The 13,966-nt window shown below is 37.7% G+C and overlaps 3 protein-coding genes across 5 annotated transcripts in view; 2 read left to right on the top strand and 1 right to left on the bottom strand.

Moving 5' to 3' along the window:
- The window catches only part of LOC124537826 (lutropin-choriogonadotropic hormone receptor), a 59,333-nt gene extending 51,596 nt beyond the window's left edge, over positions 1–7,737 (top strand). The window contains exons 10-17 of the mRNA XM_047114749.1: positions 538–603; positions 1,542–1,685; positions 2,496–2,567; positions 4,111–4,237; positions 4,327–4,507; positions 4,582–4,695; positions 4,798–4,992; positions 5,074–7,737. Coding sequence (XP_046970705.1) covers positions 538–603; positions 1,542–1,685; positions 2,496–2,567; positions 4,111–4,237; positions 4,327–4,507; positions 4,582–4,695; positions 4,798–4,992; positions 5,074–6,494 — 2,320 coding nt within the window. The 3' untranslated portion in view covers positions 6,495–7,737. The remainder of the gene's footprint in view (positions 1–537; positions 604–1,541; positions 1,686–2,495; positions 2,568–4,110; positions 4,238–4,326; positions 4,508–4,581; positions 4,696–4,797; positions 4,993–5,073) is intronic.
- A 309-nt stretch (positions 7,738–8,046) lies between these two features.
- Positions 8,047–10,331, bottom strand: LOC124537827. 3 transcript variants are annotated; one of them, XM_047114751.1, is made up of 3 exons: positions 10,003–10,331; positions 9,650–9,774; positions 8,047–9,287 (listed from the first exon to the last, which is right to left on the bottom strand). In XM_047114751.1, exons 2-3 carry the CDS (start codon positions 9,761–9,763, stop codon positions 9,009–9,011), a joined length of 393 nt encoding a protein of 130 aa, XP_046970707.1. In that variant the 5' UTR covers positions 9,764–9,774; positions 10,003–10,331; the 3' UTR covers positions 8,047–9,008. The 3 variants fall into 3 exon arrangements, with proteins under 3 accessions (XP_046970707.1, XP_046970708.1, XP_046970706.1); XM_047114752.1 differs by having other exon boundaries at positions 10,191–10,280; XM_047114750.1 differs by having other exon boundaries at positions 9,650–10,331.
- Positions 10,332–12,638: 2,307 nt separating this feature from the next.
- Positions 12,639–13,640, top strand: LOC124537851 (thioredoxin-like protein 4A). The gene is made up of 3 exons (XM_047114797.1): positions 12,639–12,852; positions 12,974–13,110; positions 13,189–13,640. Exons 1-3 carry the CDS (start codon positions 12,775–12,777, stop codon positions 13,400–13,402), a joined length of 429 nt encoding a protein of 142 aa, XP_046970753.1. The 5' UTR covers positions 12,639–12,774; the 3' UTR covers positions 13,403–13,640.
- The last annotated feature ends 326 nt before the right edge of the window (positions 13,641–13,966 follow it).

Genomic DNA, 13,966 nt, shown 5'->3' with positions numbered 1-13,966 from the left:
TGATTTTATAAATTTAATGTCACCAACGCCTATTTTCGCCTAACTGAACGTAAATGCCAATTTTTGTGTCGCCTTCTAACCGAGGCCGTACACGTATGCGAACCACGCTTACAACTCGAAACCTTTCGATAGTACTCAGCGCAACCTCGTTGCGAACTATCATTGAATTATTACTATTAGCAATTACCGTGGGCAGAATGAATCGCGCTTGGCAACGATTCGATGATACAAAAGTTTTTGGTACTACCTACTCCACATTGAAATTTGCAAATAAATTATGATAAAATAGCATTCGTTCATTTTGTATTTGATTACTGTCACATACATACATATTTCTATTTGTGCGTTTAGTTTTTCTTATAAAATTTATAAAAATAGTTTGCCATTTTTAAAAACTCCGTTAAATAAGAGAGTCATCTAATAATGTTTCTGAAGATTTAAATATACATGTTAATAGATATGTACAATTTTAAAAAAAATATTTTCGACGGTCAGCGAAAACCCGAGCTATTTCATAGAATGTATCGCTTCGGACAGGGACCTCCGATCGAATCAGCTGCAACGCGTCCCTCGGCTGCACGAGTGCGCGGAGCTTCGAGTGCTGTGAGTATACCGTAGTGAATAAGCCTCTATACAACGGGTTTGATGTGGCGTCTGCTGATGAAAATACATATATTGAAACCGAAATTAAAGAAAGTGAGTTATTTCACTCTCCGTTTGTTAATTCGAAGCAAAAACATATTCTAGTTTAAAATCTCTTAAACTAGTACTTGTAGCACTGTTTAATTATTTATTAATGTTTTCCTAAAATTAGCTTTGTTTACCAGCCATACGACTTACTTAATAAAAGTCAAAACGATCCAGCGAGCGAGTATTCATAATGTAATAACAAAATGTTCCAATGCTAACAAATTAAATTATACTCATAATTTAAAACATAAAGGAAATCGACGTCGCACGCCAACGATGTACGTTATTCTTACTGCATAGTAGACCTACGATGTATACTTTCTGTCAATAATTATATCGTTACTATGTTAGTTTCAGTCTTTTGTAAAATGATAAATCTTTAAATAACCTCAAACGCTATCCCGGAAAAAAAGTTATTGAATATTATGTCATATTATACGAATCAATAAAATCATTGCTGTCATAAATAAGACTTAAGAATTAAACGTGTTTTTTTTTTCTTTTTTTTTATGCTATATGTTGGCGGACGAGCATATGGGCCACCTGATGGAAAGTGGTCACCATCACCCATAGACAATGACACTGTAAGATATATTACCTTACATCGTCAATGGGCCACCAACCTTGGGAACTAAGATGTTATGTCCCTTGTGCTGTAGTTACACTGGCTCACTCACCCTTCAAACCGGAACACAACAATACTGAGTACTGTTATTTGGCGGTAGAATAACTGATGAGTGGGTGGTACCTACCCAGACGGGCTTGCACAAAGCTCTACCACCAAGTGTGTTGTCTACATGCTTCATAAGTTCATGCTATGTGTAAATGTCGCGTCCCGTTGGTTGGTGCAGAGACTTGTCGGACAATCTGATCGAGTCGATCAGCGAGGAGGCTCTGCGCGGCCTGCGGCGCCTGCACGACCTGCTGGTGGCGCGCAACCGCCTCACACGCGTGTCCGCCGACACCTTCCTGCACACGCCGCGCCTGCAACTGCTGTGAGTTACCTCACCTCACTTGATTGACGCGTGACTAGTGTCAGTCTACTGCTGACATAACAGTTCACTCATTGAATATTCAATAGTCGAGACCACGTGCGATCAGATAACTTTACGTAAAGCGGGCTTTGAATTAACCGTGTACGATCCCGACTATGAAAGAATTATTTTGTTGCCGAATATTTAATGTTCTTAACGAAAATTACCTATTTTCATACGACTGAAACCCAAACCAAATGTGTTTACATATTGTTTGTCTCGGAGTTTTTGTTATTTTATACTATTAAATCAGGCAAATGATTGAGATTATTTCAGAGATTTGGATACCACTTATATATTATGCAAAGATTTGGTATCAGTTTAAAAAATTGTTACATCTTGGATAGTTTTGCTGCGGACGAATTCGAAAAAACCAACAAAATTAAAATTTCGCTTTTTATACAGTAGTATAATTAATATTAAAACGAATAACGTAATATCCTTGTTTAAAACTGAATAAACACAACAACCAACAACTAGATAATATAGAAACCAAACAGCCTAAACCTTGTTTGAAGCTTGCCAACCCAACTTAATTAATATCATTAGGCACCGGGACAGTAAATTTGACTAACTTTTTGAGCACTTTCAACGCTCCATGTGTATTTCTGCTTTAATCTTGGGCCGTTGTTACCATAATTCCGATTATATGAGTATACATGCTGCGGAATTGTAACTAGATCTGATAAGAATAAAATATATTCTCCCTCTGTCCTCGGCATAAAGTTATCACGATGCATCTGATGTTTATTTTTGTACGTGTATTTTCAGAGATCTCGAGGACAACCAAATAGAACACATCGACATGGAAGCATTCGTCCCCATTTCTAAATTAGAAGATTTGTAAGTTAATTCAGACTGTTTCGTTAACTGCGTTTCATACTCGTATAATACAGGGCGCCGGCACGTCGACGGAATCTCTCTCACACTAAACTTAAAATTATTTGTAACTGTACGCTGATATTACAGTACTTATTTATGTGGTAGCGTTTCTTAATATACTTGTCAAATGACGATTGTGCTTCTAAGCCTACTTCAATAAAGTATGTTTTGAATTTTGATTCAATATTATGCAAAACATTTATATACTATACGTATGTATATATATATATATATACAGGGTTATTGGTAATTCGACGTACATCCGCTAGGAGGTGATAGGGATGACTATTTATAATAATTGTAACCCTCATATGCATAACCCAAACGTGAACCATTTTTGAGTTATCACGTTGTTTTGCTTTTTTCAAAATTTGTCAAAAATGCGACTTCAATAATTTATTTAGAAAAAAATATCAATAAAAATCTATTTTTTTTCCTCAAAAGTGCCTTCAAAAATAAAAAAATCATTACGAAACTTGTTCTACAGATTATTTTAAAAACATAACCGTTTTTTTAGCTTTCCATAAATGTATAACAACTAGGATTTTATTTCAAAGCAACCGAAATAAATGACCAGAAAGGACGCCGGAGGAAATTCGTATTCGAACATGAACGAATTCGTACTAAAAGTCGCTTTTTAAAATTCTCACAAAATTAACTAAAAATAATACCCAATAAAAAAAAACTTACTTACTTACTCAACTGACTTACTAAATACAAATTAAAATAAAATTTAGAAACAGAAACTGTTCAATAGCTAGGTTATAAGTAAGACATTTTGTAATAGAGCCTAAATAAAGTATTAATAAATGAATCCGAGAAACTCTCTATAACAGAGCACAGCACACATAGCATGTTCTACAGTACATAATGCAGGATTCTATCCTTATCATTATTTTTTTGGAAACCCCTATAACCTCTGTACGTCGAATTACCAATAACAGGGTTATTGGTAATTCGACGTATGTCCGTTAGGAGGTAATAGGAGTGACTATTTGCAATAATTTTAACCCCTATAGGCATGGTGCAAAAATTAACCATTTTTGAGTTCTTCAAAAAAATATTTAAAAAAAAGTGTCAATTAAAATTAATTTCTTTCTTCTGTTTTATAAAAACAATTAAACACAGGATATTTGTCATTGCCAATTTTAAAAACATGCCCGTTTTCTAGGCTTTCCAATTGGATTAAATGTTAATATTAGATTAAATAAAACGAAATATTAAATAAATTATTAAATAAAATATGTATTAATTAAATCATTTAAGTAAGTGAGGTTTTTTTCGTTGGAGTCGCTTAAAAATATATTTTTAAGCGACTTCTAAAAAAGGAGTGTTCTCAATTCGACCTATCTCTATTCCCCTATCACCTTCTAAACTTTAGAATCTAAAGTATATACGTCGAATTACCAATAACCCTGTATATATATATAGTTTTTCACGATTACATCAGAGTCCTAGTGTAAATAAGAGACTCCTTTTTATTAAAGCTAATTTCAATTCTTAGGAATGTTGGCAACAACGTGTTCCCTGTTCTACCGGCTAGCGGACTTCAGCGGCTGCTGCATCTCAAAGCGCACAACAACCCCGCGCTGCGCCGCTTTCATCCCCCGGATTTGTTCCCCAGAATACAGGTACGGCCGAACAACGATATGTATGGGGACGGAAATGCATGACACATGAGGGAAGGCTTCATGTCGTACTGAACACACACAACTTCTAGACGCTGGTGCTGTCGTACGCATACCACTGCTGCGAGTTCATGCCGCTAATGGAGGGCGGCGCGGACGCGGGCGGCGCGCCCGACGCGGAGCGCGAGCAGTTCAGCGACCTCGTGCTGCTGCCGCCTGCGCACGTCGACCTGGCCGCCTGGGCCAACGCCACCGACATCTGGCCGCACTACCGTACGCAACTCCAGCTCCCACGAACACGGCCGTAGGTCTCTTGAGTTTCGGTCTCAATAAATGTGTGTCTTTAGTGAACGCGACCGGAGAGAGTGGGTCCCGCCTGGCCGCGGTGGGCTGGGAAGACGTGGGTGCGGCCGAGCTGAGACTTCCTGGGACTCGTCGAGTTCGTTGCCTGCCGCTGCCGGGTGAGAGACACGAATGACAATAATAATAATTTACTCATTTATTTAACATAAAACTAAATCTGTCTTCTGTAATGGAATAAAAAATCAATCATATTTTACCAGGTCCATTTCTACCATGCGTAGATTTATTTGATTGGTGGACGTTACGATGTGGAGTGTGGGCCGTATTTCTGTTGGCGCTGCTGGGCAACGGTACAGTTGTTTTCGTGCTCGTATTCAGCCGAAGCCGAATTGATGTTCCTCGATTTCTCGTTACGAATTTGGCGGCCGCAGATTTTTTTATGGGCATATATTTAGGTATTTTAATTTTTATTTACAAGATTGAATAATTTTACAAAACTGAATCTAATAATAACTCTCTAATAATGAACACGACAGGATTTTTAGCCGTGGTGGACGCAGGCACTCTGGGCGAGTTTCGCGCGCACGCGATCGCGTGGCAGATGTCCGGCGGCTGCAGGCTCGCGGGCTTCCTCGGCGTGCTGTCGTCCGAGCTGTCGGTGTACACGCTGGCCGTCATCACTCTGGAGCGCAACTACGCCATCACGCACGCCATGCACCTCAACAAGCGGCTGTCGCTGCGCCACGCGGCGGTCGTGATGGCGGCCGGCTGGGCCTTCTCTCTCGCCGCGGCCGCTCTTCCCCTTCTCGGCATTTCTGACTATCGCAAGTTCGCCGTGTGCCTTCCTTTCGAGACGAGCACGCCCGCCGCACTCAGCTATGTTGTCACCTTGCTTATCATAAACGGCCTGGCCTTTTTGGTTTTGCTCGGATGTTACCTCAAGATGTACTGCGCCATCCGTGGCTCACAGGCCTGGAACTCGAATGACTCTCGTATAGCAAAACGAATGGCGCTACTCGTCTTTACAGACTTTCTATGCTGGTCACCTATAGCCTTCTTCGCACTCACCGCCGCCTTCGGTGCCCAGCTCGTCTCCCTGGAGGAGGCAAAGGTATTCACGGTTTTCGTACTCCCTCTGAACTCGTGTTGCAACCCTTTTCTGTATGCGATCCTCACAAAACAGTTCAAAAAAGATTGTGCGCTGGTATGCAAAGCGATCGAGGAATCTCGCGTTACAAGAGGAATCGGGCGATGTCGACACTCATCGAATTTTAGCAACCGACAAACACCAGCAAACACTAACAGTCTCGCGGAACGGTCCTCTCGCGGTCAGCACGGAACCACTTGTGCCTGTCGACGACTCCTCCCCGCCGGCGGAGCCACCGCCGGCGCCGGCGCCGCCACCGTCAGCGAGGCGGGCAGCGAGCGACTGCTGCGCTGGCTGCGAGCGTGCGGGCGCCGGTCGGCCGTGCCCGCGCCCCCCGCGCCCCGCCAGCCGCCGGCACCGCCCGCCCGCGCCGGTTCCGTCTCGTCCTCCGTGGAGTTCTCGTCCTCACGGTCCGACTCGTGGCGAACTTACGGACGCCCGCCGCCTCCCCCGAGACGCGCTGCCTCCTGGCTGGTAGCACGGAAGACCTCGCAGGATTCTAATCTCTCTTCTTCGCGCAACGACTCCTCCGGATCCAACGCGACGGCATCGACGGGCACGTGGCGCACGTCCCGCTCCGGCGGCAGCGCCGCGACGGGCGGCGGCGGAGCGGGCGCGACGGGCGCGACAGGCTCGGCGGGCGGTCCGGCGGCGGCGGCGGGTTCGCGGCCGCGGCTCACTCGGCAGCCGGCCGTGGTGGCGGACGAGCCGCCGGCGTCGCCCGGCGCGCTGCCCCCACCGCGCTTGCTGCACACGATCCCGTCGGCGGCGGAGACGGACGCGCAGACCGAGGAGCCGGACTTGCGCTAGGGGCCGCTCGCGCCGCCGTCTCGCAGCTCTCGCCGAGACCGGTATCAGTGTCTTATCATACCGTCCATTAGCACCCGCTCGGGGCGAGTCCGCTCGCTTCGTTCGGCCATTGAACCGTTGACGTCGGTCCTCCGTGGGCGATACCATTCCCATAAAAGTAACGATTGAAATGGACGCTAGACATTATTACTACGACAAATAAGTAGTTAAGTTTTGTACAGTATTAAACGACATGACAATTTTAGCCCTAGGTAAAGTAGTGAAATAAATATTTATTTAGTTAGATTTAATTTTATATTACAATCCTAAATAAATAAATTAGTAATGATTCATATAAATGTATTTACAAGGGGTGTTAAAAATAACTGAATCGGTACAATATGTATATACATAATATTAAAAGTTATTGTTGTATATTTTAGACGACACTTAGCCTTAACCCGAGTTGGACTGAAGCAGTATTCGACTACAATATGTACTCGTTAAATTAATTATATAAAATATAATAAACGTAAGATAGATTTTATATGACATAGAGCCTAGAGTATATAACCACTAGACGTAAACACCCAAGTCCCAGTGTTGTGTTTGTGCTGGTATTTGCAGGTATTAAACATTTGCCATATTATGTTGCCATAGCGATCGCAGATTCAGTCTTGTTAGAGACAAAAGAAAGAATACTACTACTTATGGGTGTAGCCAAAAATAATGTTTTAATGAACATAAACATTTTCTTTAATGACTAAGATTGTTAAACATAAAAATATATTCATCTTCAACTAAAAATATTAATAAGATCCCAAAGTTATAAGTCATAATTTTAATATGAGTAAATAAATATACAATAATCCGTCTAAATATATTATACGTACCTATGAAGAACCTCATTTTCTTAAATAATTTACAATTGTTAGGTTTAATAAGTCTAGAGAATATTGTTTTGTTTTAATAGTCGCGAATCTATAATAATAACAATGTTTATATAAAACGTTTAGAAATTACATATAGCCAATATTCTGCTCAAGTTTATGGAAAATAAATAAATTTATATTTTGACACGAACAAATTTTAAACTACATATAGCAATTTATTAAGCAAGCCTAGGAGAGGCATATATATATTTATTTAATCCTAAATAAAAAGTCAAGTCACTCACGTTACAAAAAATAGTTTTCTTTTTGGGAAATGTGACACAGATGATAAAATCAAAAGATCAAATATATAATATGAAGGTATAAAGTACATGTATTACTACTTAAGTAGTAAAGTAAAGTAACAGCCTGTAAATTCCCACTGCTAGGCTAAAGGCCTCCTCTCCCTTTGAGGAGAAGGTTTGGAACGTATTCCACCACGCTGTTCCAATGCGGGTTGGTGGAATACACATGTATTACTACTTACTTAAGACCCAAAGCTAAACGTTTAGTCTATACGCTGAGAAATTATTAAAACCAACGAAAACATAAAATGTAATTAATTATTTTACTACGCATGTATTTTAATGTTATAACTACTTCATCTTAATGTTGGAACGAATGAAAAAATAATACGGATACAACATTGAGTTACAGTATGTTTTGTTGTACAAACATCGCTTATGCAGCAGCTTATGAAATTTCTCCTTATCTAAATACCAAAAAATGCACCAGTACGTTACAAAAATAGAACTATATAATATACATAAATATTTCTAATTAAGTTTTTGAATACATGTATATTTGTCATAGATAAGTGATTATATTAAAATATCGCTGATCTAACTTATACTAATTACGTTATCTGTTCCCATTAAATAATAATGTTTGTGAGTCTGAACCTAGTGAACAGAGACTTGTCTATTTATTGAAGATGTTTGAGGTGGATGCTTGAGAGTTGTATTTATTTATTTATTATTCTTAAAATAAACGAATCAAAATTTGGTGTGTTTTTTTTTTTTTATAAAGTAACTACGACCGTATTCTTGAATGAATCCTTATATTTTATGTTAAATGTGTAAAAAAGACGTGTAATTTATTTAAGAGAGTGTTTATTTGTAAGAAAACATGGGACTCGCATGGGATGAAAGATAATGAAAGCTTTCTACAATATCGTTTCAATTTTGAAAAAATAATTTTTCATCATGTCAATAAAATATCAATTCATTTATAAATAAAAATTTTAACAAAAAGAAAAACCGACTTCAAGTAGAACACCAATTTAAAACAAATAAAAATGCACTAAAAATTATATGCATATTTAACATATTTTTTTTAGTTATTATTATTGCTATATTTGGAGTCGGTCGGTCCGTATATCATATTGCAAATTATTTAATATTTAAGAAAAATCCGACGTATTTTTCTACTGCACTCAATCTTCTAATTGTTTTTAAATCATGTCAAGTGGTGCCTGGCCGAACCTATACGTTCACGTCGCTTGAAATATTAAATGGCATAAGCTGGGCTAGCGTGCTACAGTTTCAACAATGAAGTGTGTCGAGATATATTCATAGTCCAACGTGTTCAATCCATACAAGAATCAAGAAGGCTCGGTGGTCGCACTGGGCTCGCTGTTGGCTCGCGACAGCTCGCGATCGCGCAGCGCGGACGCAGAGGCGGGGGGCGAGGGGGATACTGCGAGTTCGTCGGGCTCGTGGAAGTGATCGCGACGCGCCCGTCGTCGGCGGAACTCTGCGAACTCCCGGCCAAGGTGTTCTTCCAGAAGGTCCGGCCGCCTTCGACGTTCTTCAAACACAGTCGCCGCGCTGACAACCCTTCCATGCGCCTCTTCATTCGTTTCCTTTTCTTCGTCTACCTCCTGCAAAGTTATTTACTCATGTAGTTTATTTTACTACTTAAACATGTGTCGTTGGCTTATCCTCGTTATGGTAAAAAATATAACAAATTATTATCAAATGTATAGGCGAGAACCCAATGCTGTAGAAGCGATTTTAAGAACTGGCATATATTATAAATATATATGTTGTAACATACTAATGTTACACCGAAGTTAAGCATAGTGATATGGTCCGATGTTCAGGCTTCGCCTTGTAAGTGTAATATCAAGTTGGTAAGGACACTTTCCTACTGCCACATAGTTAAGATATAAACGCCGTTGTGATGAATGTGTCCCGATAAGTGACAAGTCGATAAGTCGTCGAAACTCTTGCAATATGTAACCTTGATTTCGGCGAAAGTGACAGGCATGGTGCGGTGGCGCTGGCGCGGCTCGGCGCGTCGCCGGCGCCGCCCGCGCGCCAGCACCGAAGCCGCGGCGGGGTACACAGCGTCCATTGCGCACAAGACTAAATAGATTATTTTACTATTTCAATGAAATGAAACAGTGCTTGTTATTAGAAGAGTTGTTATATGTACAACATAAAAATATCGCTTATTTAATTATAAAATTTAATATAAAACAAAAAAAAATCCTCTGGTATATCTGATCGACTTTAAAAACAAAAGCGTCAAACCATACGAAACATACCACTGATTTATTTGCCAACGATAAAATGGTTGAAAAAATTGATTACTTGTAGGCCAATACTAAAATCACGTCCTCGCACACCCTTGCTCAAGCAGTTGGCGAGATTATAGATCGGCCGTGACGCTCGACCTATTTCATTTAATTTGCGAAATTCAATCCTCGGATAACAAAATGCACAGTTGACATTTTATCTTTAGCCTTTTTGCTATCATTTTTTAAAATATAAACTATTACCTATGAATATAAAAATCGTATTAACTTTAACACTTGGATTGAAAGCGGAACCGACCGCGAACCCGACTAACAGCGAACTCGTTATTTTTTCCCAAGAAATCGCTGTGTTTTGGTGTGTGACCGCGTTCCGATGGCGAAGTGCCAACCCCGACGCCCGCGCGCTCACGCGCTCTTCATAAACAAACATTCAACAGAATTAAGAAAACAAATAGTTTCAGTTCACTGTGTTCACTGATACATGTCTTTTGTTCGATGTTATCTCACTGCCTAAAGGTAAAGTACAATATTAAAATGATTATTAATAACTTAAACATTTAGAACAAATTGATTTCAACATTCTTGACGTTATATAAATAAACATTGTAACAAAACGAAACACCGACTTCAAACAAAACACTATTTAATAAACAAAATAAATATGCACTAAAAAGTAATAAAATAATTGCATATTCAATATATTTTTAGAGACCGCCTAAATAAAATGAAATAAAAAATATTAGACTACTTAAAAGTCGATTTACATATTATTATTTATATGATATACCAAACAAAAACATAACAAAAGAAATGTTTACCTGTACTTCTCTTCATAAAAGCTACGAAGAGGAGTATAAATCCATATATTAATGTTCAAAGAACTATTTCCTAACTCCTAGTAATTGAGGACTTACACCTTACACCTCAGCAGTATAATATTATGATTGCCAGAAGCAAATGCCAATATAACTTCAGAAAATATGTAAAACAAGGTACATGTGCCTATAAAATTTGAGGGTTCCCCCCGATTTCTCCAGGATCACATCATCAGGCTCTGATATCCTTATCATGGTACCATTCCAGGAGTATCTTCTTTCTAACAAAAAAAAAATCATCAAAATCGGTTAATAAAAGGCGAAGTAATCGGCGAACAAACATGAAAAAAACATATACCGGTCGTATTGAGAACACTCCTTTTTTTGAAGTCGCTTAAAAAGTAATAAAATAATTTGATTTAAACACGTATTATTGAAGTCGGACGATTTTGAGTGAAAAACAAAATGTAGAAATATTTACATACGATCGGCCGATTTCAATAATACCTGTTTAAATCAAATTATTTTATTACAAACACAAAAAACATATGATGTACGACATATATTAGCTTTGCAAAGTTTTTTTACTGAGACCGATTACAACTCTTTCGAGGGTGGTTGGTACCTTGTAGTATGTGCTGCATATAGAAAAGTCGTAGACAAGTTGACAATCGTTCAAAGTGATAGAATTGAATTTACGATACAATATACGATCTACAACGATAATCGCTGACTTCATACAAAATGGTAGCCAAGTTGCAGTTTTGACAAGCGCTGATGAAACGATGACGAAGTTTTTGATCGATAACTAAGCGATCTTAAAGACCCAATAGTTAACGCTAAAAAAATGGCGTCTTATATGATGACCGACAAGTTTTTTTTTTTATTAAACCTAATTTTTTAACATTTTTACCTTTTTAATGCATACTTTAAATACTTATAATACAAGAGTATTGTATTATAATGTAATATAATGTAAAAAGTGCGGCTTAGACGTCAAAAAAAAAAAACATAAATCATTAGTGCAAGGAGAAAATACGCAAAATGCCGGCAACTTTATTTTTGCAATAATTTCGCTAAATAAAACTATTTTCAAACTCCTTTATCGTTAACCACGACACAAGATTTCGTTAAAAGGAACAAAAGAGATTCCTTCTAAAGTTAAGGTAAGTGCTTAATAATCTGATTGATATTTTTTTATAATTATTATGGACTATCAGCAGTCACTACACTTAAACACATTCAGACTTAATATAAAGTGTGCGACATATAAGATTTAACATATAGTGTTATTGTTTCAAATGATGGCGGCTTATAGCTTGTCTTTCCGCCACAGACAATTATCACGACGAAGTACCTCTAAAGACCAATAAAGACAAGCATAGATTCACTGATGATCATCGTTATATACGTGCAAAATGTATACACAATCGTCTTTCAGGTTACTGAAGCGGCGACAGCAGATATTCACTGTAACGTCAGCTTACACTCCAGCCTGTAGTACAAAAAATATATACATATAGGAGAGAAAAATATCAGCGAAAAAGTTACCACAAAAAGTCGCATAATCTATGTTTATCACAAAACAAAAGCTTTATAGATACTTGTACTAATACTTATTACTTACTCGAATCGATAACATTTTGACGATTATAGTGATCACTATCAGTAAAGTAAGTTTGTGTATGGCATGCAAACTTTGAAAGCATGTAAATTTTGAAAAAAAAACAATTAAGCATAACATACTTTATTATTTATCCTCTGATAGTTGTTGTGTTTTGTATGTAAAATAAAAAATTTCGAAAACATTCACTAAAAAGTTTTCATCATTGATCACAGATAACATTTGACAGTTGTGTTGACGCTTGACAGTTACACAAGTCTAATCATAAATGACAAATGTGAAATGTCTCAAAAGTCAGATTATCAGGAAAAATATTTGATTTACAAAGAACTTATTGCGTCTGAATTTCTATCGTTTTTAAAGTAACTAGTAGAACTATATAACCAAAATGAGTTACATGTTAGGACACTTACACAACGGATGGCAAGTAGATCAGGCTATACTCTCTGAAGAAGACCGCGTCGTCGTAAGTTTCATAAGTTTCTATACAATTCGCAAGATCTGTAATTAAATGTTAACCTTTCTTGTTAATAAAGCAAATTTTTATTTTATGTAAAAGAGTAATTAAATGGTCTACTTTCAAACAGGTAATTAGATTTGGACATGACTGGGACCCAACCTGCATGAAAATGGATGAAGTGTTGTATAGTATTGCTGAAAAAGTAAAGAACTTTGCCGTCATCTACTTGGTTGATATAACAGAAGTTCCTGATTTTAATAAAATGTACGTTATTATAAATTATTGTAACTAACCCAAAATGTTAAACATAAATTTCTAATTCCTATCTATTGTATGTTACAGGTACGAGTTGTATGATCCATGCACGGTAATGTTTTTCTTCCGCAATAAGCACATAATGATAGATTTGGGTACAGGAAACAACAACAAAATCAATTGGCCTCTGGAAGACAAACAGGAGATGATAGACATCATTGAAACTGTGTATCGAGGTGCGAGAAAAGGTCGGGGTCTGGTTGTCTCACCTAAAGATTATTCAACAAAATACAGATATTGAGTGTTATTTTGGAAGCTCATAGAACTGTTCTATGAATTTTTGATCTCGTAAATTGCTCTAAGAAATAATGAGCTAAAATGTATAAAGATAATTTGTACATAAGTAAGATTTGTACAGATTATATACTTGTTTTCAAGAATATATATCAATTAAATACATTCTGTGCACATTGAAGGGAATTGAAATGTTAACATCATTGTTTTATGTAATGCAAAATAAATATCTTTGCAAAAATGGATTTCCATATATTAAAACCTTGTGATAACCCCATTTTCACACTTTATATAAGGTTACAAATTTGTAATTTTGAGTTCGAGGGCTGATTTACCTATATAATATGAATATAATATGAATATGACCCAGTCGGTGTCACATTTCAACGGCTCCAAATATAACAATAACTATAACTACGTTATATAATCGTAAATCGACTTTTTAGTAGTCTAATATTTTTCATTTCATTTTACCTAGGAGGACTCTAAAAAATATGTTAAATATGCAATTATTTTTATTACTTTTTAGTACATTTTTATTTGTTTTAAAATAGTGTTTTGTTTGAAGTCG

Source organism: Vanessa cardui, chromosome 19 (genome assembly GCF_905220365.1).
Source record: "Vanessa cardui chromosome 19, ilVanCard2.1, whole genome shotgun sequence".
In the NCBI taxonomy this organism is placed as follows: domain Eukaryota; kingdom Metazoa; phylum Arthropoda; class Insecta; order Lepidoptera; family Nymphalidae; genus Vanessa; species Vanessa cardui.
The sequence above is the reverse complement of the archived record's forward strand: the minus strand, read 5'-3'. Positions and strand labels throughout refer to the sequence as shown.